Genomic DNA, 22,710 nt, shown 5'->3' with positions numbered 1-22,710 from the left:
CAGAAATACTTGATTAAGGCTATGATTTTTGAAATATCAATGAAAACTAGGTGGTTCTACATACCTTGGTTTTCATTGAGCTATTACAAGGAGAAATCAGATGCCAAAGAAAAAAAAATAGTTAAGAAAATGGAGCTGAATATGAAAAGGCTGGTCAAAAAAGCCATTGTATGGCTCAACTTGTTGGACACAGGATGGAGGTGTAACTTTATTATTCCTCAGTTTCATTTAATTTTTAACACAATTTATCAAGTGGGTAATTTTAGTGCTCTTCCAAGAAAGAGGAGAAAACAATTAAAATTAAATTAAAATTAAATTAAATTAAAATTAAAATTAAACTAAACTCTTCAAGAGGAGAAGAATGTAGCAATTAGTCCATAAGACACTAGCTTTTTGATTATTACTCTGTAAAAGCCACCCTAATACTATCTCCAAGCTAACATGTTTTTGCACTGAGGATGAAAGAGTCACCTGGGAAGTTATTTGCTGCAGTGCATTAAATACTGTCAGAAACCAAGGCTCCATGCAGACATTCACATTTTCCAGTTCCCCTTCTTCCTTTTGCTCCCCAGATTTTTACTATTCCAAATTAACAAACAATTTAATTGGGCTAAAATGACCAAATAGAGCACTCAGATGATAATATACCTTCTTGCTTTATCTTTCCCTTCTTATACTTACATATTGAGATGCTTTCTGATTTGGGGACTTCTCCTCCATTGTTCCAACAGCAGATGAGATACCTCTGTCACCATTTTTCAAGTTATTCTCATCAGGAGCTCTCACTTCCACTTCACCAGGGAGCTTGACATGTCCTACACCAAGTGCCTCTTTTTTGTACTTCTTCACAAATTGTTCCATATGCCTAACTTCACTGGGGGAAAGCTCGTGGCATTTTGAAGGATCCTGATCGTGAGCAGGCAGCTGCTTTGCCAACTGCTTCTTCCTGTACTGTGCGCCTTCTGAGCCAGCAACAGGCTGCTTCTCCTTTGGTAACATCTGCATGTATTGTCTAGCCTGAATCAGGAAGAGTTAGATATCAGATGGCACTTCAACTACATACCCATTCTCATAAGCAAACACAACTAAAATAATCTGTACAGTTTTTAGTGACAGTCAAATTTATTAAAAACAAGGTTCTTTCCATAAACATTAAGCTCCTGAAACAATAATGAAGATAAAATACAGCAGATGCATTAATTGGCTTCTTCCCAGAGAAAGAGACAGGCTCCCTTTTAAGCCTTTTACAACATACAGGAAAGAGTTATTACTTCTCTGAGTAAATAACATTAACACAGCACCATGTCTCTATCTATAAATACTGATCCTGAGGATAGTCTTAGAAAAATAGAATCTGAAATAATCTGCTTGGGGCATACAGCCCACTGAAGAAATAACTCTAGCTAAATAAAGAAAAAAAAAAAAAGCTATAGTTTTAATAAAGCAAAGAAAAGCTTAAAAATCAAATTAGTAAGTCTTATCTGCACAAGGTTTGATTAATTCACTGAAAAGGAATAATTTGAGATAATGTAATTCTGGCATGGATTGCACAACATTTTAGTACAATAAACTAGTAATCAAAGTTTGAAAAGTGAAGCAAAATTCTCAGAAAGCTATCTACCATCTCATCTACTTCAACTGAAAATATACTGGAAGGGAGCTGCTCTTTCAGATGTCAACACTGACCTTGTTCTTACCATATACAGTAAAAGCTATAAGCAAGACTAAGTGTTCCCCTTAACTTTAAACAATAAAATAAATTGATGTGGTGTTTGGTTTGGCTTTTTTTGCCCACACCCCATGCAAATTTTTCAAGTTTGTTTTTAAAAAAAAAAAAAAGCAGGTTACAGAAGTTGATTGGACTCCAGGGACTTAGCAGATAACTCTTAATCCTATCTATTAAAAACTACCTCATCTCCCAAGGTTTTAAAGAACTTCTACAAACAAGCATCCATAAAGCAAGATGACAGATACAAGACTCATTAAACAGGCACCATATTTTCAGTTTTGAGGAGTAAGAAAAGAAGACTACAAGAGGAAAACTTATCCTTCCAGTAAGCTCTACTACTTTATCCCCCACCGACTCCTACCTTGAACATGAAAAAATGTGAGTTGGACTTACAAGTGTCTGATTCTGAACAGGAGGAGCCCACTCATAAGTCACAGTATCAATGGATATGTTCTTGGCTGGCACTGGGTGGGTCAGTATCATTACATTGCGTTTATACATGGGATTGCCATCGTTCTTCAGCTTTGCAATGAGGGTTGTGTATTTCGTATCTTCAAAGAGTTTCCCCACTTTCCGATCTTCCTCATTGCTTGAAGGGATATCATGCTCCTCCTGGCCACATTTGCAGTTGCGGCATATTTTTCTGAAATTCATGGAAAAAGCAACAAAATTACAATCTCACACCATCTGGTGTGTAGTAACATCACCAGGAACCCAAACCCTTGTTTTCAGCACTTTGATTAGGAATTATACATATTTTTAGGCCATATGTCAAACACTTCCTTATGTGTCCTGTTGTATTATTTACATTGTTTATTTACAGATATTGTTATCAGATAGCTATCAGTTGACTACACTAATGCATTTTTAATATGATGCTATGTCATTCCTTCAGTTACATCTCAGTATTGATCAAACACATACATATCCATTATCAGTCACCTACCAGATTTATTATATGATAACTTAATGCATCAACATGACTATCCCAGCAATCATTTGCTTGGACTTTCAGTTTTTCAGTTGCTCTTCATACATTCAAAGTTACACACACTATACTACTTGCTTCATAAGTATTTCACTGTATGCATGATATTTGGTTATCAAAGGGTTGCTATCATGTGGAAACAAATATTTCCTAGAAAGGAAGAAAATGGATCCAGACATACAAAGACTGTTATTGCACCAGGTTCTGTTCAAAGCATAGCATTTAAAGAGAAGACGAAAGAAAAGTGAAAGGCTTATATGGATAAAGCCTTTCAAAACAGCTCTGGACCAAGTCAGAGGTACTCTGGCACATGCTGTAGAGAGAATTTTCACAGAAAACAGCCTTAAAAGGTAGAAGTATATCTACTAACCTGGATATAAATTATATTCTTTCATAAACAACACATTTCAACTGCTTTGGCTAACGAATATTAGAAAGCAATTTGTTACATTAAGCGTAATTAAACAATTCACATATAATGAACAGAACCTTGGATTAGACAAGCTAGTTCATTATTTATTAGTGGTGTCTCCACAACTTCCATTCACAGCAGTCAGCCACAGCATACAGAAATTAGTGAAACTTGATGTTAACTAAAGGTTCTTACTATAGACTAAGAAAACATATCAACCTTCTGGATCTCTAGAGTTTGAAGAGGAATGAGCAGTATTTTACCCCATTATTTATCCTTCATACAGCAAATAGCATAAACTATTACCTACAAAAGGCTTCTGAACCCTGATTGCCAAAACCCATCAAACTCTAATGTTGCTCTGCATCTTGCTTTCTAGTCTTGAAGGCAAGTTAAGTGCCTTAAGCTACGGTATGTAACAGGAACAGAACAAGAACATGCCATGACTACAGCAGGCCCCTGAGGTAATGGGAAAGGAAGGAGGACCTTTAATTGGCCACCTGAAGTTATACAGAGCCAGCCCCAAACACATGCTCCCTATATGTACACCAGTTTAGGATGTAGGGTACTAACATTTCAGTGTGCAGTGGATGCTGCCCTGGTCATGTGGTTATACAGAAACCATACATTGTGGTAACTTAATTTATAAAGCCCACTCCAAACAAAAATAGCTAACTCTACAATAAAAATGAGCCACTCATGCAAAATAAGAATGTTAAGCAGAACTGACTCCACTTTGTAACACAAACACCTAAAGAGATCACTAATTGAGGTGTAGACTGTCTGACAGCTTCCAACTCATTTCCACAACAGGAAAGATGTGCAGAATTTCAAAGCTGATACTTATCTGGATAGCTACTAAACACTAATCACTTTGCAATCTCCCAGTTTACCAAAACACTCAAGCAGGAGCTAGCATTGCCCATTAAGCCTAAAAGCCATACTATGCATCTCAAGCACTCGAAACATAAAATTTTGCAAGATCTTCAGCATCAGCATCCTTCACATAGCTAATACTCAGAGACTATTTAATGTACTAATAAAGCAATACATATTCACTTCACTCATTTTATGGCATGCATGTGACTATACCTTATTACCAATTCTCAATCATACCTTTTTTGAGATCTAATACCAGGTGACAGAATCAGACCTTACTTTTTCCAGATTTAGTGATTACATCATGATCATCATGCAGCTTTATGCCTCACAGTACACATGCTACTGGAATTGAAGCAGTTCATCCATCTGAACAATGACACCAAGCACTTTATTTACTTTTAATCTTTAGCAATAGTAACCCCCAGTTTTAGTCTTGCATCTTGACGGGATGTGATTTAATAACACTGGTGAATGACCAGGTGTTCTCAGGTACCCTGCACAGACTTACTCAAGTGAAGTATGATCATGCTTTCCAGAACTGCTCTGCTTGCAAGACAGACCTCAGTAAGAGCAGTTCATATTGCTGTATTGCCTGTGTGGTCACAACTGCCACGTGACAGGCTGTGCACCCTCCCACTCTACAGAATCCAACTACAGTAAAGCAGCATTGAAAGCCTGCAGAGACCATACCACCTTCCACAAGCTGTAGTGGAAGTTTGTCCTGAGACTTTCACATGTGCTGGAAAAAACACAAGAGCACCTTATTTTCGCTCATGTTGCATCATGAAATTGAGTATCTTTTTTTCTAACAGTATTCTTTCAGAATGCTGAATAGCTTACAGATCCTGTTTCTACTTTCAATTAGATGAACACCCTGACTCAGCTGCCGTCATCATTCTCGGTTCCACCTTGAAGGCTTCACATGTTTCACTGACTGCAGAGTCTGCGAGAGGTTTTTTTTGCTTTCGTCATAAATAGGTAGTTGCAAAGAAGTGAAAGCACACAATTTGTCCTAAAGCATAAAACTGCTGTGCTTTATACTTGCATTGAAAATAATGACGTACTCACTAATCTTCCCCACTCCTGCACCCACTGAAATTAAGAATTTGACTGTGTACATTTCAGTCTAATCTCCTTGGTCTTTCAAAGTTAAGTGAACAATTCTTTGTCAACAGCTTGCAAGAAGCTGTTACAGGGGCTATGTTACAAGTGTAATAGTGGCCTTGGCATTAGGACTTATGTACCACTATGCCTCTGAATACAGGACAAAACAATACAGAAAGAATGCGGAGAATGCTGAGTCACAACTAACGTCAGCAGATCTCAGTAAATCAAAGGAAAAGCCCTAGGTTGTTGTCATTTCCCATGCTCCTCAACACTCCCCCTGGATCTTAGCCATATGAAGATGTCCATACAGCTGCTAACAGCCAAAAAAAGTATCCTGTCTTAATTTATAATCTCTCCTCTTGAGTAATTTCCAGTACCAAAAGATATCCAGTTAACACTTAGACACATAATTCTTCCTGAACAGTACTGTTTACAATTTAGTCCTAACTTCTTTCACTAAGTTGCCACAGCGCAATCCTGCTCATAAGTCACTCACTGTCTCGTCTGCAGAAGGTATATGGCCAATTACTTCTCTTTAGAACAGAACAGCTGGTCATTGCTTTGGCTTTAACATAGCTATCTCAGTGAAGTGACCCCATTTCACTACCTCAAATTTAAATTTCACAAGTCTGTCTGATAATTGACGCTTTATTTTTATCAGTGATGTTAAAGTGAACACCTCACATGTGCAAGAAAGAACAATTGCTGCTATATACACTCACAGACATATAAATACATAAAAACATATACGCTTAGACAATTTTATCTCCTTTGACTCTGTCAAGAGGACAGGCAGGGAAAATTTCTTGTTCTCTCCATCTGCATTGTTGAAAACATGTTGAACACGTCCTTCACTTGAGGACATTCAGCAAGATCCCTACTGAAGGTGGTTTAGGGACTCCTGCTTATGTCTTTACAGCTCTCAGGACTTCATCAAAGCAAAGCAATGTTCCTTCACACACATCTCAGCGACTTGAAAAGCTTTTCCCATTCAAAACATGGAAGATAGGGAACTTCAAATTCTGTGGAATGAAAAATTGTGTATCACTGTAAAAGACACAACTATTAGACAGTGCCTTGCTAGCAGGTCTTGAGTAGTTAGAAAGAACAAGGAAGAAATGTATAGAGATTCCATCCTCTCAAGTGATGAACTCCTGTGTCCTGAATATCTGCTGACAGCAAGGATCAAAGACTTCCAGTTCCTTCTCCAAATTCGAGTGTTAACTGCCCTCCTGATATTCTACATTTTGGTGCATGGAAAGGAAAAATAAGATAAATCATGATCCTTCCTATGCTGGCTCCTAGTGACAGAAGGCAGCAGCTGCAAGCAGAGAAATCCTCAACAAATACCTGGCAAATCCTGAGGCTTGTGCCCTCCCTGCAGAAAGGCTAACCTCTTCCCATTACAGAATCACAGAACGGTAAGGTTGAAAGTCGGTCACAGTAGGCCACCCCAAAGTGGGTCATCTGGTCTAACCTAGAGCATATGGCACAGGACTGTGTCCAGAGGGTTCCTGAATATCCCCAGTGAGGGAGACTCCACAACCTCTCTGGGCAACCTGTTCCAGTGCTCAGTCACCTACACAGTAAAGCAGCTCTTCCTCATATTCAGGCAGAACCTCCTGTACATCAGGTTCTGCCCATTGCCTCTTCTCCTACTGCTTGGCACCACTGAGCAGAGTCTGGGCTCCATCCACTTGGCACCCTCCCTTCAGATACTGATAGACATGGATGAGGTCCCCTCTTGAGTTGTCTCTTCTTGAGGCTGAACAGGCTCAGCTCCCTCAGCCTTTCCTCTTAAGAGAGATGCTCCAGTCCCTTAATCAGCTTTGCTGCCCTCTGCTGAACCCACTCCAGGAGCTACATGTCTCTCTTGTACTGAGGAGCCCAGAATAGGACAGAGCACTCCACATGCAGAATGCACCTCAGGACACCATTGGTCTTGCTGGCCCCCAGGACACACTGCTGGCTCACAGACAGCATGCTGTCCACAGGACCCCCAGGCCCTTCTCCACAGAGCTGCTTTCCAGCAGGGTCAGCTTCCAGCCTGTGCTGGTGAATGGGGTTATTTTTCCTCAGGTGCAGGACCCTGCATTTGCCTTTGTTGAATTTCAGATGGCTCTTCTCTGCCCATCTCTCCAACCTGTCAAAATCCTTCAGAAGGGCTGCACAGTACTCTGGTGTATTGGCCGCTCCTCCCAGCTTTGCGTCATCAGTGAACTTACTGAGAAGGCATTTTGCCTCTTCATCCAAGTCTGTGATGCTGTGATTCCTTCTGTTATGTTTTCTTGCTATTAATACAGCTGTAGTAATTGCATCTGCTTTGAACTGCATCTCAGTACTTCCCTGTCAGTTGCACTATTAGAAAATCTTAAAGCATACTTAAGGCTGTCCCTGCCTTCCACGTACTGCATTTGTGCAGAGAAGCCAGATGCTGAAAAAGATCATTCCCAAGCTTGAGAGTCTTGTTTTCTGAAGTTTTTTTAACATCTTGGCAGGTCACACCAGAGACAGTTACTGCTTTCTGGTCTATACGCAATCAAGATAAACCAGAACCTTCCCTCCTGCTTTTAGCAACTTCTGACTCCAGTCCCATAGTTCCCTCTAGTGGGAAATACATTCCCAAAGAGCAATATGTAACTGAGTAGCAGTCTCTTACAATCTGCCGGAACCACTGGATGTGTGTGGGAGTTGTTTTCCAGTCTAAAATAAATCCAACACCTGAATGAAGAAGACCTTCCCCAACTTCTGCTGCTGTTGTACTTGGACAGAAGCATGATTCTAATGACAATTTTAAAAGCAAAAGCTATTAAGACACTAAGATAAACCAGGTAACTGTTAACCAGTCAACTACCATCCAACTACCAGATGCAGACCACATCTCTCATTTTATTCATTTTGTGTTCAGCTCGCAACACTGAGGCTATCAGAATTTCAAAATTTAGGGATAAATTTTACTAAAGGCTTGGTTTACCACCATTTCTATACTAGCCTCAATTTACAGTTCTGCACCTATAAAACCTGCCCACACAGTGTGTCAAGATTTACAGCACAAACTGCTTAAAATAGCACGTGCCACCCCAGAAGAGATATATTCCAAACACTCCCAGTATAGAAAAGAAGGGTGTAGCAGCTCCTTGTAAAGCCCTGCTATTAGATAGGTATACTTGGATTTTTTGTGCACTTTACAACCTGACTCCCCCGAGGAAGAAATGAGGGCCTTTTGTATGGAAATCCAAAAAGAAATTACACGTTGGCTCTTTGAGGAGCACCGTTCTCATGCATCAGAGCAAGAGCTGTGCGATGTGCTGAAGCTCCTCGGCTGTCCCCAGGAGAGGGCAGTGTCCGCCTTGCACAGCCCGCAGCAGAACCACGCCCGGCACAGGCGGCCGCTACTGCCTCACTTTAAGAGGCTGCATCTGGCTTGCACGGAGGTCACCGTCTTCATAATGCCTTACGGAACTGTGCTTTGGGTTTGTAGCAAACACAGCCTCCACAGGAGTTGCTGTTGCTGGGCACTTCTGGCACAAAGTCAAGGCTTCCCCGTTTTTGAACTCTGCCTCCACCTTGGCTCGTAAAGAAGCTGGGAAGGGGCACAGCTCATTCAAATTGGTCAGCGAGGTTTAAATGCTATACAATGTCATGATCAGCAATACAACAGAAGTAGAGCATGAAGAAGTCAGGGTTTCTGACTTCTAGAGTAGTTACTGCCTGGAGACTGACTGGGCATCAGTGTGCAGTGGGAGATGGCCAGTGATTCCCTTTGCATCACTTGCTCATCCATCACTTCACCTGTTAAACTATTTCAACCCGTAAGTTTCCTCACTTTCGTTTTTCCTTTTTTGTCTCCCATCTTGATGTTTGGGACAGGGACTGAGCAGCTGTGTGGGTGTTTGGCTGCTGACCAGGGTCAATCCCTACCCCCAATTATTCTCCCAATGTGTAACAGTTTCTGTAATTACAATTCTTACTTCAACACTTGTCTTTTACAGATGAGTAGCAATGAAAAAAGTGGGTAAACTTGAACTGATTTTGACTATTCATGTTATAAAGACAATATTCTGTCCACTTGTGCTATGGTTTGTTCCTACTTAAAACAGTTTCAGATTTAAACACTAAGGACTAAGTAAACAGATATTTGGGATGCATCACTTTCCATTTAAGTGGTGGACTACTAAAATACATGCATCATGCAAAGAATATTAATGTATCTTTTCCTTTGAAAACTACTTACACAAAGCTGAATTAAGACTTCAGATTCACACCCTTATTGTCCCCAGCAGCAGCTCAGCTGGAGAAACAGCATTTTCTAACCCATTCTTGAATTGTTTCAATTGTGAACTTTTTGACTGTTTCGGAGGTAAGTACCATGTTTGTCTGACACTTCGATGAAACTTCTCAGACTACTTCCAGCCACCTCATTTATCTGGTCTATCCTATATGAACTCAATTTCCAAATTAAATCTTGGCTAAATAGTCACTGTTTTTACATATTTTTCATTACTTTCTCTTTACTCCATGCTGCCTACAAGCTCTTACTTTCTAGGAGAGACAGTGTTCTGATGAGTTTTGTATTCAGGACCTGACACAATGAGCCCTAACCACGGGAAGATAGTGCAACACAGATAAAGAAAAACAGGCAAAAATCCCTAAATATACACACAGAAGCAGGCACATTTTAACTTTGCAATCATACTATGATGTGACTAAACCACTTTAGACATTTTACTTCTTTTTACTCCAAATTCTTTCATGTTGAAGAAAAAACTAGCAATTACAAGGTATAACATTAGGAACTAAGAAAAAGTTCAAAAAAAAAAGAGAAAGTTAACTGGACTTTTTCCTCCCCCACTTGTGATTTCCCCATCTATCACAGTGACTATGAACAAAAGAGCTTTCAAGTAGAAAGTAATACAATTTCTCATCTAACCATGGATAAACACTATTGACTCCTGTACTTCTTAAAATTCTCTTTTATTGCATTACTTACACACATTAACTCTGCTTTATTTTACTATTACTCCTACACACACCCCCTCAGAGACGCAGTGTGTATTGAAAAAGTCTTTCCATAAATTAATTACATCTTTTATCTTTAGATGAGCACATTTACTTACTAGTGCATTATCACTTCTTGATCCATGTCATTGCTTATAAGTTGTTTCTACAGCTACATATTACAGATAAGACTATAACTTCTTGATTATGTATCAACTTATATCAAGTTTTTGCTGTGTTTTGTCTTTGTTTGGCTGATTGTTTTCTAAACAGTCTGATCTGCAGTCAAATATTTAGACAAAGATGTAAAATCTCCTAGGCCTTCTCCAGCACCTAATGCCACTATGGCTACCTTATAAAACCCCACAAAACAAAACTCTACTGCAAATGCAATTTTCACTGTAATTAGTTATTAGTTATTAGTAATTAGTTATTAATTATTAGTAATTGCATTGGTTAAATGCAATAATTTTCATTGATAGCATGTGCTAGTGCTACTAACAATTATTTTTCTGTTCTTTTCAGGCTTTTCCCTTTGAGAAAGACCTTTTTTCTACAAAATTAGAATTACTAAGCCACATCTTAAAGCACACCCAGTATTATGAGTGTGCCACTGATACAAATATGCATTAATATACATATATACATCTTGTTTCAGTAAAACAAGAAGGGTCTTAATAAAATACAAAGTTTCTAAACAAGTAATGACAGACTATTTACTGCTATCATCAACTCACTGGTTTAGGAACAGCACACCATCCAAGGCTCAGTATTATCTAACTTAGTTGAATTGTGACACTTCTTCCCCACCTGAAGTTGTAGGTGTATACAAAGTTTCAACATATTTTCAAAATAATTTTACCTAGCATCTCAGATCAAAGTTTATGTATTTAGTCAGGAGTTGAAAAAGCATTTTATTACAGAGATAAAACACACTTCTTCCCTGTCATGTCTCTTATCATAAGGCTAGACATATTTTTACAAATCTACTTCAACTGTTCAGTCGGCTAAAGCAAATACTGCAGTAGAAGTATGACCATTCACTTCAGGGCAGATGAAATGTATGTTCACAAGTGATTAGATACTCTGTTGTTATGCAGCTGAGAGGTTCTGGCCTTGAACTGTGTCAGCTTTTTTAAAGCATCTTAATAGTTTAATTGAGAGAGAGAACTTAAGTCGTTACTTAGACATTTGCATACATGTGTCAAGGTCTGCAGTGCTGAGTCACAGCTTAGGATACACCTGGTGTCACTTACCTCCAGTAATGAAGTTCAAATCCTTCACACTTATCCTTGCATTTTAAGCAGGGGGCACCAAATCCTTCCTCATGGCCCAAGCCCATCTGTGTACAGAGCAAGATGACTACAGTCAGCTTCAAGAATTATGCTGCATGAATGATCTTACTGATGCCTTTATAATCTGCAATCAACAGCTAAAGCAAAAGATTAAGCATTTGACTAAGCTGACATAAGGACAGCATTTTGGGGTCCACTCACCTTCCTATTGTATCCATATAAGTAGCAGTGTTCACACAAGCCTGTACACAGGGTTGAGCTAAGCAGGCAGAGTTAGCCTTAGACAAAACCAAGTATTTTTCTGGCGATTTGTCTCCCCAGCCCAGTTTGCTCTACAAACTTCATACGAGAGAAGTAGTAGATTCTTTGCAGCATTTCCTTGGGTCTAAGGCTGTGAAACCACAGTAGTGAGGCCAGAAGACCTCAAGTCAAAGGACATTTAATCCAGCTGTCTGGACAAAGTGATTTACAGTATATGACTTGGCAAAATACAGGAGATCAAGAAATAAACAGACCCCACATTTATATGCACTAACCTGGAATAAAGGAAACAACTAAGTGATAGGTCTAATATTTCTGAGTATATTTGAGGCTACTCTGATAGTAACTGAGAGTAGCATACACCCTGTACAATTACATTTCAGCTGGACTCATACCAGCTTACTTTCTGAGGGGAAAGAGAAACACCACAGTAAGCAAAAGCAATGACCAGAAGTGATATGCAAAGGGTTTCAAAAGTATGGATGACCAATTCATACAGCAGAGGAAATAAAAAACAATGCATAGTAAAGGCTAGGTATTCACACAACATAGCAACACATCAGCAAATTTAACCAAGTAACAGCCACTTGAAGTATGAGGTGAAAAACAAATATGAAGCACGATAACTTATGCATTCATATAACACAGTAAATTTCAAATGTCTCACTCCAGCGCTTTAAACCGTTGAGGAACACTGCTCTCAAATCAGACACATGAAGGACCATGGAAATGTGGCCACAGCTGGGTATGCAGGCTCATGCCCAACACACAGAGAGGAACCCATCCCCACACCCCCAGGCAGCACAAGGAGCGCTCCTAATGAGCTGTAGGTAGAAACAGCTCACCTGCAGTTTGGCTTTTACCATGAATGGAAACTGAGCTAGAACTGACAACTTCTGGTACTAATTTTGGTCCTGGCAACAACAACACAATGTCAGAGTTAATTAGATGTGGTGATACAGTTTTATTATTAAGTTTGCCATTTACTTAGCAAAATCATACTACTATTGTTGTTTGTACAAGGATATAAACCAGATCAACTTTCAACTTGTTTGTCCAAAATAAAGATAAGATTATTCACAAACCACTTGTTTAATACAGAACACACAGCAAAATGCAGCAAATGGCATATTTTCAGTGATTTTATAATTTAAAGGATCACTGCCTCAACAGTCATCAGACATCCCTGACGAAAACTTTCCTGAAGATTGTGATCTATTTAGACAAAAGACGTATGCTGGCAGCTATTAAGCTACTGCAGGGAAGGACATAACACTGTTTCTTGCATATCTGCAAGATGAAATACAAGCTGGCTGTGATCCTGGTGACATCTTCATCAACCTAGGGGCTCAAGAAGTTCACATGTTACAGGTGCTAACCTGAAGTCTACCAGTAGGTATGTAAGCTAAACATAACTTTAAAGATTAGGTTTCTTCATCAGCCACACTTTTGATACACTAACTGGTTAATAAAAGTTCATCTCCACTGAAGATGGGCATTTATAGGAGTCCTCTCATCTGGAATCTGGAGATCCCCCATATGCATGCACAGCCACTACGTACCACAAAAAACCCGAGCACTCTTCTCAATTCACACTCAAAGAGAACAAGATATTGGCCAGGATGTCTTCTCAAGGGAAAAAGGAAGCTAAAGCAACACAAAACAACTGCCTTTTTTTTTTGGGGGGGGGGGGGAGGGGGGGGGAATGGCAAGAAGGAAGGAGAGACAGGTTGTTTTTTATTTGGTGTTGTTTGTCTGGTTTCTAAAGTCATCCTCTCTAAAAAGCTGTTAAAATATGCTTGAACTGCCCCAAACCAAACAAAACTCCCCAAAACCCCCATCTCTCCCCCCCCAAAAAAAGACAACATTAACCTATTCTCTCTTGTTGCTGCTTCAGTTACAAACTGGCATTATTTCTTTATGCTCGGGCTATCCCTTCCTTCGAAAAGAGTGGAATGAGAAGAAAGAGAAATAGTGATAAATTCCTTAGTACTGTAATTACAAGACTTGGAAACACAGGATCACTTGTTTAGAGAATACTGTTTTATAGTACAGAGAAATAACCTTGACATTTCAAGAATTCCCAAAACAATCTGATATTCAAGTAGGAAATATTAAAAGATTGCAAAATCCATTTTAGCTATAATTTACAAGCCTCCTAACATTTAAGTTTTTGTTTTTTTTTTCAGCTAAAAAAAAAACCCTCTTCAGAAACAAATTAAGGAGAGGAAATATGTGTTATCTAAATGCTCCACCCAGAACATATTCTCTCTCCAGATTACAGGGACAACAACCAGCCAGTCTACTTGCACTTTCACAGCCAGCAGTGTCAGTGCAGATTTCTTCAGAAATACAGGATTCTACATTCCCTCCCCAGAAATAATGAGCAAATCATTATGTAAATGATTGTGCAGCTTGAGACAAATGAATGAGCAAATGAAACTTCTTTTGAAACAGGTTTTTCAGTTTGCTGTGAAACAGAAAGAAGGGATGTCTGGGCACCTTATGGAAAAGGTTTAGCTGAAGACTGAGAGGCACACTGAAAACCAGATTAGATGTGATTCTAGATGCACACACAGCCTCAACTTTTGTTCTGACAGAAAAACTACATGGCTGCTTGCCAAAAATTAAGATATAAACCAGCCAAACTCAAAAGCACTGTGGGCTATTGTTATCTAGAAATCGGTGCATTACACATTTCTCCAGAGTCCTGTAACAGGACATCCTTCAGCTGTAAGGAAGCATCAGCCTCAGAAGTCACTTTCTTCTTCAGCAGCCAGTTCAGCTGCAGCTTAGGAAATTCAGAAAGCCTAAAACTGCAGTGTGCTGCTTCTTTACGGCTACCCACATCTATCCCCATGTCTATTCCCATGTAGAACATGGCCAGCTCCAAGCTGAAGCACTCAAGAGATACAAGCAGGCTGAGCACAGCAGAGGTAATGCATGCCTGAGAACAGGAGGGAACCCATTTTCCCCAAAAAGGGAGTTATGGGAGAAATGGCACAGATAGGTCAGCTGAAATAGTGCCAGAAGAAGGTTCCTGTCCGTCTACCACCATTAATTTTCATTTTACAGCAGAAGCTAACCAAACCCATCTGGTATTACTAAAATACCCAATATAGATTTAAATAGCCTGAGCACAGAAGATGATACAACTATGATTGAGATCTCCCATTGCATGCTGCTTTCAAGATTACATAATACTCAAGGGCAAAAAACTTTAAATGGTTACAGCCAAGTGACAATTAGTGAAAAACTGCCCCATTTCAGTTCAGACTGGAATCCAGCGACAAAAGCTGGCTGACTTTACAGTAAGGAGTCATGAACACAAGCTTACTGTCATCTTAAAAACTCAAATGATCATACTCAAGTGTCTAAGAGTTTGTTCAGATGTGCAAGAGAAACAGCAGTTCCTATGAAATAGTTTAAACCTGACTTATCAGAAGGGTTTATTCTTAAGTTTATCGAAGATTTCTTATCTCCTCAGTCCCACCCGGAGACCAGAATTAACTCAGGCCTCAACTGCTTTTCCTTCCTCACCCCAAGAGGACTCCTGTACCACCAAACAGGTGAGCTTCACCCTGCAACAGACAGTAAGACACCATACTGGTACTTCGCCTCTGCAAAAGATCAAAAACCTTTCCAATGTTACAGATCCCTCCAGAATTTGAAAGCATGTGGCTATACAATGAGAATGGATTGCAACAATTAACAGTGAGGCTGAGATTAGAACTAAATCTTCTTCACTATCCTTTTTGCAGATCTTTCTCCTGTGCTCTTCAGTGCTCCAAGCACAGAACTGAAGTGATCCATGTTAAAGCTATTCTTGGATTTACCATAAAATGCTAGGAATGTTCTGGTTTGAAGATTACCTAACTATTGATCTATCTGGATGTTTGAGTGGGAAAACACCTGTATAGCACAACAGATTTCTAGTACATCTTAATGTGCTTTAGGCATTTTTAAAAAAGGGAAGGTAAAGCAAGAACAACAAACAAAAAATCCCAAAAAACCCATAAGAAATCTCATTGCTATGCATGCTCTGTTGCTGAGACCTGATCTTGTATCTATACCATTCTGTACCATCAGAAGTCTTCTCTAGCAGGGAAACACAACAAACTGAAAATTAAAATAGGTTACAACATTTAAGCTTTAAAAACAGAAGAGTGATGCTACTTTTTAAGATTCCATAATGAAAAAAAGAACAAACCACTACCAAAGACATATGAATATCTGGACAATGCTCTTATAAGACTTTGACAGACACTGTATGAGAAGAAAAAAAAAATTCAGATCCGTAATGAAGAACGGTATCCCATGAACCACTCTGTATTTGTTTTTAACATGTCTAATAAAATTGATTGCAAATGTGACATGGGATTTTTTAATATGCATTTTGATTTAGGGAAAAGTTGACTGGAATTAAGAAGCCTGGGTACAGAAGTTCATTTTGCACAGAAAGAAGGATGCCAAAAAAGTGATTGCATCCAAGAAAAATATTTGAAAAATAATTTGGGCAGGACAGGCAGAGGAATAAATCAAGGAGCTGCAGTTGCCTGATAATACGTAAGTCCCAGGAATTCATTTCATTGTGATATCTTCTACTAAATATCAAATAGCTCAGAATTTAAATATTTAAGAACTCTGCTACATAGTGTACCTTCAAAAGCCTAACAGCTATTAAAGCTAGCTCAGCTGGACAGAAAACAAGCCTTGCTTATTCACAAAGTGCAGCATTACACTAGCTTAGTTTGCATGCATCTGACACACACTGTAACACTATCTCTAAACCTCCAATACAACACTATCCATCATCCAGTACTGCAGAGGCATTTTCATAATACTCCATGTATTTGTTTTGACATCAGCACTCTTGCCCAGTTGCATCCTCTAACATTAGGTTTTCAGAAGCAGGCCAGGACACCTACATATTCATTTTTTAGGAGCTTTAGTCATGCAGGAAAGTGCTGCTTTTTTTCTGCTTTTAAAAGCTGTAGCTAGACAACCTCAGACTGAAAACAAGGCACAAATAAAGAGTTAGGCAGACTTAAAAACCAAAACAAAACAACAAAACCAGAAACACATACACAGCAGTACTGGAGTACAAGTTAGATCAGGAATATTCTGGAAATGTCAGGACAGAAGCCTCCTTACTCCCCTGATCTGTACATATGACTAATTTTAAGACTCTAGTTAACAAGTGTGACATGCTTTCATCTTAGCAGCCCTACTCTTCCTGAAGGTCACCAGGCCCTAAAAGAACCCCACCAATTTTGGTCATCAGCAAAAACTATGTATTAGGGGGTTTTGTACATACACACCTCTATAAAAAACCATGCACATATATATGTATATATATACACACACACATCCCATGCTCGTAAGTATTAGTTATATATAAATTAAACATGCATATCTATTTAGGATAGATTGTAAAATACAACTTTAAAATACACTACATTACAGTTACAAGGGGGTAGATGTAAATATCTATAAACTTTGTATCTGCCAGGAAGAAGACAGTAATTTGCATGACATGTTCAGTACACTTTTTGGAAGTAAAAAAAGTTGTCTTAAGCAACATTTACCAATCAAGTTTCATTGACAATTGCTACTCACCATTATTATTACTTACTTGGAGGAAAATAGAAACATTTCTTTCTTTTTTCCAGGAACAACTGCAGAAGCAGATCTTTGTTACTTTTATGACAGAATACTGTAACTCAAAGTAAGCTAATTTTCCCCCTTGCTGTAAAATACTTGGCTTATAATTATACCCTATCCAAGAAAGCTCCATCTGATCTTAAAAGTCACACAGTCCTGCATTCAAAGAGTTTCCTGACTTTCTATTCAGGCACTTCATGATATTTTATAGTCAGACACCTGGGGAGTACTTTTGCCATAGGAAAAAAAAAGTAAAAGTCAAAAAGTTTAATTTAGCCTTGCCATATTTGCCAAGCTTCTATCCAGGGATACTGAACAAAAAAATAACTAGAGGTGTGGATTCAGACAGGTGTTTCAAAAAACTCTTCACAAAATTTAAATTTTTTTTTTTTTAACTTTGGTGGGGGAAAAACCCTCAAACCCCACAGCACATGCAGGAAGCAGTTACTTAGTTTCCATGTGAACAAAACTGAGGTAGTTCCTCTCACATCTTCATAAATGCTTTCATTCTTCTACTTGCAGGCAAAATTCACTCCTGAATGAAAGTACATTTCCTTGATCTTACTATACATATGAAACAGCAGAAAAGATCTACTATAATGGGTTTCCATAGCAGTAACACCAAAACAAACAGTGACCTCAACAGGAAGTGCAGCCCAGCAGACATTACTAAATCATGCTTTGCAAAACACAGAAAAGTTGACTTTGCTCCCATACATACTTTATTCACCGTTCACTTATCAAAGATCATTATAGTTGTTGACTTAGCAATGTCTAAAGCACTCTGTGTTTGGTTTTCCAACTGTAACAGAACAAACTAAGTCTCACACCATAGAAAAATAACCATGCACAAATTCCACTTTAGAGAAGTTGCATCTCTTCCCCCCAAACTGCCCGGCCCCTTCTCCATCACAATCAAAGTTCTTTTTATAAAGCCAGTATTATACTGTGGAAGTTTATATGGAACAGACTCACTGCCAGATTCTTATTTTCTCTAGTGAAGCATGAGACCATGCTGCCAGCAGGGATGAAAAGCAGGACCGTGACCTACTGATTCATTTTACCAAGTTCAGAGGTGGCAGACAGGGCAGGAATCCAGACTTTGAGAACAAAGTTCTGCTAGAGTCTTCAACACAAAGCATTAAATCTTCATTTTCCTTATAGCCTCAAAGCAAGGTTTGAGAACACAGCAGATATTGTATTTGGGAGAAGCAGTGGTCTGTTTTTTTCACAAGTACTTTTCAAGCTGGAGATACTGTTTTTAGCCTTCAGCTCTGTTGTGCAATATTTTTATACACAACACTATCTTCATGATCCTCAAATGCAAGAGCAAATCCAATCTCTTCTGAGAAAAAAAGGAGAAAATTGTACAGTTGCCCTTAAACTCCCCATCCCCTTGAAAGGAAAATTGTAACAGACCATGAAGGTCTCAGTATTCACAAGGCAGCCAAAAAGACACTATTCACTGCCTAGATGTTTGCCAGTCATTTAATATGTCTAAAAAGCATGGTGAACTGACTGCAAAAAAGTTACATGTTATTTCACACATTTGCATATGTTCTGCACATACATTGCTCAGTGCAGAAAGTTCATGCTGAAATTTTCTGTTTCTGGCAGGCTGCGGTTGTCCAGAGCCCAGGATTCAGATCAAGCAAGACATCTGGCTACAAGGTAGTACTGGTTGCTTTGGCCACTTGTTAAGACAGCAAGATGAGTTTTACAAGACATGAAAGAAATCAAATAGCAGAACTTAAATTAAAAGTCTGACCCAAAGTAATTGTGCCCGTAAGATTCCTTAAGAAGGGTATGTTAAACAGGACTGGTGCTTTCCTGTCACGAGGCAGCAAACATATAAGGTATCCACTGCTGAAAGGATGGGTTAGATATTGTGGCAGGTGGGGCAGTATTTCTTCCTCCTGAACAGGTACATTGCTGGAGTCCTAGCAGTCTTCCACTGGAAGGAAGCAATTCCAGTCAGACAAACTGTGCTAGAACTGCTACATTTGGAGAAAAAAACCCACCAAACCTGGTACCAACAAGGAAAACAGACTTTCTCTGAGTGCTTTTTTTCTTTATACAAATCTAGACATGTAGATATAAATGTATGTAGCAGCTTTCCAAAGAGACAATACAGAAGCTCAGAACTGAATAGTGGACTCATGGATTACTGACACTTAGAGAAATCTTAGGAATGTCACCTTGGAAGCTTCATCTATCAAGTTTTCCAGAAACAGAAAACACCCTAATATATTACCCTGTACAGTTATAAATTAGCAGTTGCAGGCGGGGGAAGAAGCTTTTCTACAGCATCAGCTGAGTGTCTGAGCCTCCACACTGCATGCTGCTCCAACAGGCATTCATTTCCTTCTGCTCTGCTGAACACCAGGACTACAGAATAGACAACATCTAAACTCAAACTTAAAGAGTTCAAAAAAGCAATGGAATTACTTATCTGGGGACAACATGACAATTCCTGCTTTCTTCACCCCAGTATTCTAGGAATTTCCAACCCAACAGGCAGGTTAGCCACTCACCAGTCCATAATGTTTACCACATTATTTGCCAGGCAATAAATACATACAAGTCACTACAAAATGGAAAGCTACATAAAGTACAAAGTACATTTTGTAGGAGGACTTAAGCTATTTTGGTGCAGGGTGCAAGATAAAAAAAGGTGAGAACTACAACTTGTGGTAAAGCAACCCATTGCTGCTGATGGACTAAAACTGACACAGGCATCTCCACCTCAGGAGAAGTTTCTTCTAAAAGCCAAGTAGTTTACTGGTTTTGATAAACTTGACTGGAAACTTCTCAGAATGTTCTTCCACCCTTCAAGAAAGAGGAAGTTGGCAAAAAAGAGAGAACCAAAAAGATAACAAAACAAACAGGTTGAGAATTGGAATTAAAGGTCAGAAAAAGAAGATACACAGTTATTCCAGAGTTGACATGAACTGTTATTCTAATCAGTGTACAGAATCTAAGAAGTTTTGGTTAAATAAATCTTGGTAGTCAAAAAAGAAGAATTTTGTACCAAACTTGCTGGTGCCTAGCAAAGCTTCCCAGTTCTCCCTTGGAACAGATACTCTTCTGTTCTCTTGGGAAATAAGCTTCACCCAAGTTACAAAGAGAAAAAAAGATGAGGAGAAGATGAGAGCAAGGCAGGGGAAACAGCTCAATAACAGAAATAGTTTTCTGAATATACATAGAGTAGAAACAGAGAAAATGTGAAGTTTTTCAAATCATAGACGTCTCTGCATATTAATATTAAAGCAGAGCAGAATAGAAATACAAACTACTTTCAATAAACAGAGCTTTGCTGGTTTTCTTTTGCAGCTGTAGCTTCTGTGTCTATCTGAGCAGGTTCAGAAAAGTCTTCAGAATCTTCGAAGTTGATAAAGGAGAAAAGTAAAAGATGAGCGAAGAAAAATATGACAAAAATAGTAAAATAAATCTAAGCCACACACAACTACCCAATAATTACAGTGCAATTTAAAGCAGATGTTCAGCAACTACAAGTTCACTCAAACCAAGACTCCATTATCAGCAGAATTTTATCAGTCATTTCACACCCCATATTTATTTTCTCTTTAGAGGAATAAATTCTGAATTAGACTGCTCTATCTTCCACAAATATGTGTCTCTCACCTCCTGGATTTCAATAAACTTTCAGCAAACAAGCTCTGTGATGCCATTAAGTTTCAGTTTGAAATCGTGCTTAGTAAATGTAAGCAAATCTACTCAATAAGCTGATTTTCATTACATACAAGGAGTCACACAAGGGGAGCAACCCTGTGCACACAACGAGCTTCTAAAGACAGCGATAGTACTTAGCTACACCCATCTATTCACTGATGGCCTAGTGACTGGGGGTTGATACAGGCAGTTCCTCCAAAGCAGGATCCTCACCCAAGTGACACTATCATGTGCTGACATCACTTGAAGCAAGCTGTAGCTCAAGGCTAACCATTGCTAGGATTCAGCCTTAACAGGTAGCCTTCCACACTACACAACTACTTCCATTCCCGAGTCAGTTTCTGGCCTGCAAGCTGGAAAAGCACATAGGTATACAAAAATGCATATGTGTATTTTAAAACAAGTTGCTACCTTTAAATAAAACAGTTGAGGAATAAACCCCACACACGTTCATACAACATGCATTTCAAAAGACTAGTTCTCATATATCAATGAAGGTTATGTACAGATTTAACTCATGTTCACATATAAAGCTCCTTTTCCCACTATCATATAGTATCAAAACAGATACTACAAATAAGTTTTTAATTTAAAAAAATCAGTGCTTTAGCACTACATTTAATTTGTGAAACAACTAGAAGCAGAGGCCTATGAATATCCCACCTTAAGTCAGTTTTACATCGGAAGTTTTAAATTGTGAGTTTTGGAAAGAGATTCAATACAATTGGATTACCCATTGCTTTCTGTTACTTTCCTTTTGTTTCTTGCCAGTCTGACGCAACTAACTAGTCAATATGCCTTTAAAAAGAAAGAAAAACCAACCCCAGGCTTCTTGCTCAAGGGGGTAATGCATAGGAAGGCTGACATCACACTTGTAAGGAGTCAGTCACATCACAGGTCAGAAAATAATCACTAACGTAGCGACAGAGTCTTGGCTGCTTGTAATTTAAGTTTCATACCTACATACACAGGGTACATATATGAAAACAACTCTCGGATCTCAGGGGTTTACTGGGGGGACCGAACACATGTTTTACTTGCATGACAGAACAGCGGCACGTCCCCACCTGGGGCACCGACTGCGGCGACTACCTACGGTCGGGAGCAGCGAGGCAGCCCGGCTCTATGGGCACCGGGGCAGCGGAAGGTCCCCGGCAGGCAGCTCTCCTGCCTCCCACCTCTGCGACGGGGGCCGGGCAGGAAGAGCGGGGCGCCGGGAAGGGCTGATCCCGGCACCCGGGAGGCGACCCCAGGGCAGTCCCCGCGGGGGCTGCAGCGACGAGGCGGATCCGCCACTCTCCCGAGAGCGGACACCGGCGGGGGCGACAGATAACCCGGCGGGCAGCCCCCCTTACCTTCTTCACTTTATTCTCTAGGTTCATGGCGGGGCGGGTCCGGCTGTGAGGCAGCTCCCACGGAGGACGCTCCGCTCGCGCGCCCCGCGACGCTCAAACTTCCGCTGCCCTGCAGCAGTGGCTGCAGCCGAACAAAGGCCGCGCGGCAGCCAATCCCCGCCGGCCGCCGCCGGCCCCGCAGCCAATCCCCGCCGGCCGCCCCGCCACGCCCCGCCACGCCCCGCCCCGCCCGGCCGTGAGTCAGCCCCGGCGGGACCGGGGGTCACGGGGAAGGCGCTGCCGGTGCAGCCTCTCGCCTTCGGGTACAGATACCTGCAAACGCGGAG

General features: G+C 39.9%; 1 protein-coding gene across 1 annotated transcript in view; it reads right to left on the bottom strand.

Annotated features, from left to right (window-relative positions):
• Window positions 1-22,416, bottom strand: part of TES (testin LIM domain protein) — a 28,585-nt gene extending 6,169 nt beyond the window's left edge. Inside the window, exons 1-4 of the mRNA XM_082280811.1 lie at window positions 22,385-22,416; window positions 11,373-11,458; window positions 2,123-2,372; window positions 682-1,017 (exon numbers count right to left, since the gene is read on the bottom strand). Coding sequence (XP_082136937.1) covers window positions 682-1,017; window positions 2,123-2,372; window positions 11,373-11,458; window positions 22,385-22,411 — 699 coding nt within the window. The 5' untranslated portion in view covers window positions 22,412-22,416. The remainder of the gene's footprint in view (window positions 1-681; window positions 1,018-2,122; window positions 2,373-11,372; window positions 11,459-22,384) is intronic.
• Between the last annotated feature and the right edge of the window lie 294 nt (window positions 22,417-22,710).

Source organism: Coloeus monedula (assembly GCF_965178545.1).
Source record: "Coloeus monedula genome assembly, chromosome: 4".
NCBI lineage: Eukaryota > Metazoa > Chordata > Aves > Passeriformes > Corvidae > Coloeus > Coloeus monedula.
This window is presented reverse-complemented; position numbering and strand designations above follow the sequence as displayed.